At 59.5% G+C, this 3,040-nt stretch overlaps 1 protein-coding gene across 1 annotated transcript in view; it reads left to right on the top strand.

Moving 5' to 3' along the window:
* The first annotated feature begins 1,052 nt into the window (after positions 1-1,052).
* MISP (mitotic spindle positioning) overlaps positions 1,053-3,040 on the top strand; it is a 3,410-nt gene continuing 1,422 nt past the window's right edge. The window contains 1 exon segment of the mRNA XM_010018276.1: positions 1,053-3,029. Coding sequence (XP_010016578.1) covers positions 1,053-3,029 — 1,977 coding nt within the window.

The following is a 3,040-nucleotide window of genomic DNA, read 5'->3' as shown; positions in this document are numbered from 1 at the left end:
GAACCACTCAGTGACCGGGCATCACCCCGCGGTGCCCCCGTGCCCCTGACAAGACCCTGGTGCTCCCATTCCACGAAAGGCTTAAAATGGATGTGGGAGGAAGTGAAGGGCAGCCCGGGGTGAGTGGAGGGAGCTGCATCCACAGGGTCCCTGCAGGGAAGGACATAAGTCCAGGGCATGCTGCATCCACCCTGCGTGACCCAGGATGCTCCGGCACCCACATCCTCCTGCTTCTGCACACAGGGAGGGAGGATGCGCTGCTGGGCACAGGTTACATGAGTCCGGATGGCACAGGGGCTGGGAATGGCATTTACAATATCAGGAGAGCCACTGTCACACAGGGACCCGCCTGCACTGCCCGTCCCTCCCCTGACACCCATCTGGCTCCAGCCCAGGTAGTGCAGGAGGATCAACACCAAGGTCGAGGCAGTTTCTTCTCGCTTTGTGTGATACGGGGGTTAAAGTCCCCTCCTTTTTATGAGCCATGAAACCATGTTTATGGTCCCCTCTGTTTCAATAGCCAGGCAATCTGGAGCCTCCTTCCAGTAAAGGCGTAAGGAGAAATTCCAGGCAGAGGTGGATCGGGTGTTGCCATGAGCTGATGCTCCCAGTGCCACCGGTGGTCCCTGCATGGTGAGGTGTGAGGGTGGGATGAGGTGCTGGAGCAGGCGGGAGCTGGTCGTGGTGTCAACCCAAAGCTCCATGTCCCTCTCGGTGGTGTGGGCAGTGCGATTTGGTTTCACTTGCTCAGGACACAACCAAGCTGGGGATGGAGGCAGGAAGGGGATGCTGGCTGTGGGGCATTTCCCGCTGGGAATGCTGCTTCGTGCTCTGGCTGCTTCTGCCCAAGACCCAGCGTTTCTGCAGGGCAATGGAACAAATGAAGCTGGGATGTGGCTGGTTCGTGTCAAGACACCAGCACCAGGCTGAGAGCAGGACCCCCGACCGCTGCTTAACGCTCTCTCCTCCTGCTTGCAGAGCCAGGAGCCTGAGCAGCGTCCCCGGCCCAGGGCAAGGTTGGCAGAGGGTTGGATGCTGACTCTTCCCAGGAGATGGACAGGGTCACCCGGCACTTGGTCTTCCAGCTCCCGCAGACCTCGAACAAGCACGAGCACAGCGATGCTGCCCTGGCTGGCTCCTTGGCAGAGCAAAGGGCCGACAGCGACGACGACGTGTTCGGCAGCCAGAGGGTGGAGAATGGATACGGCTGGAAAACAACATCAAGGTCACCCTCGTATCTCCTGCATGGTGGGAGAGAAGTCTGGACCCCATCCCCAGACAGGGAGTCCAAGCTGGAGGTGGTGAGGTCGGGGAGCCTGTACGACCTCAGGTCTTACAGAGGGGAGAGGAAACCCTCGAAGCTTTACGAGGAGGATGAGGAGGAGCAGTGCAGGGTCCCTCCACCGAACATCTCACCCGAGAAAGCCAGGGAGCTGGAGGACGAGAGGAGGGAGGTCATCCGGAGCCAGGTGATGAGGAAGAGCTCCACCATGGCCGAGAGGTGGAGCTCCATGGATGAGCTGAGCTCCATAAGCCAGGGTGAAGGCAGGCACAAGGGCAGTGTCACCACCAGCTTTGCCATTTGCTTTGACAAAGCTTCCCCGGGGAGGGCAGCGACACCAGTTGACCCTGAGAACATTGACACGGAGCAGATCAACTTCTCTGCTGCTCGGCAGCAGTTCCTGATGCTGGAGAAGACCAACCCAGGCTCTTTCTTCAGCCCAGAGCAACAGGCCGTGTCTCCAAAGCCAGAGTCGATGACAAAAGTCACCAGGCAGGAGTGGCACAGTCCTGAGACGGCCACAAAGGCTGCAAGAGGTTATGGTAATGCTGATGCATCCAGCCAGAGCTGGCCAGATAAGAGCATGTACCAGGTTTATAGTGTGTCCTACAAGACACCTGTGAAGGAGGAGGTTTATGCTCCCAGAAAGGCTGATGCTGAAAGGTCATATCCCACCAGAAAAATGTCTGGCTTCACCAAAGCATCTTCCAGAGAAGACCTGGATTCTGGCCTGGGTGAGATGTACAGTGAAGCCAACACAGTCTATGCCAGCGATAGAAGCTTATCCAACGAGATCTCCAACGGCCTCGTGGACCCAAGGGCCAGCAGCAATGGCCTGGACAAGGAGATGAAGATCAGCAATGAGACACCCATCGAGCGGGAGATCCGCATGGCGATGGAGAGGGAGGAGAACCTGTGGAAGGAGAGGGGGATCCAGCGGCTGACCTCCAGCAGCGAGCTGGTGGAGATCCAGACCAAGCCGCTTCTCTCCATGCACACGTCCCCAGGCCCAGGCAGGAAAGGGAAGGACAAAGGCCGCGCTTCCCTTTATGTCCAGAGGGAAATCGAGCAGGAAACCAAGCGTGAGGAAGACCTGAAGAGGCAGGGGAGGCTGCTGGGGACGTACGACAAGGGGACGCAGCAGGAGCTGGACGAGCGCAGGAGGGTGTTTGAGCAGGAGGAAGCCCCCGCGCCAAAGGCCATTTTCTCAAGGAGCTGGGGTCAGGAGCAGCCCACGGACCCCACAGAAGACCCCAGGGGTGGGAGAAGCTTTCCCAGCTCCACAGGGAGCACCACACGCTTCCAGGCATCCAGCACCAGTGAAAAGAGCTGGGAGCAGCCCGCAGTGTCCCAGCACGTTTCCGCCAGCACCAGCAAATGGGGAAGTGAGGATTCCCAGGGAGGAAGACTCCCCGGCTCCACCCCAAGCCCTGCCGGCACCACTGCCCTGCCCAGGGAATATTTCTCCTTGTCCTTCTGGAAGCCCAAGGTCTCCTTTGTGGACGAGATGGGGACGCAGAGCCCGCTCAGGAGGGAGGATGGCCGGGATGAGCAGTACAAGCTGAGGAGCTGGAAGCCTCAGACGTCGGCGCTGATCGAGGAGGAGATCCGGAGTGACTTGCAGAGGCAGTAGCAGCGGCGCCGGCGCCAGATGATAGATGGCTACTCCCTGGTCAGCAGCGATGGTGTTCCCCAGGCTGGCTCCCGCTCGCGGCACAGCTCCGGTAAGGGCAGGAGAGGAACTGGGATGGGACAGGG

The sequence above is a fragment of the Nestor notabilis genome, unplaced genomic scaffold, assembly GCF_000696875.1.
Source record: "Nestor notabilis isolate BGI_N333 unplaced genomic scaffold, ASM69687v1 scaffold20397, whole genome shotgun sequence".
Taxonomy (NCBI): domain Eukaryota; kingdom Metazoa; phylum Chordata; class Aves; order Psittaciformes; family Psittacidae; genus Nestor; species Nestor notabilis.
Note: the sequence above shows the minus strand (reverse complement) of the source record. Positions and strands in the feature narration are given on the sequence as shown.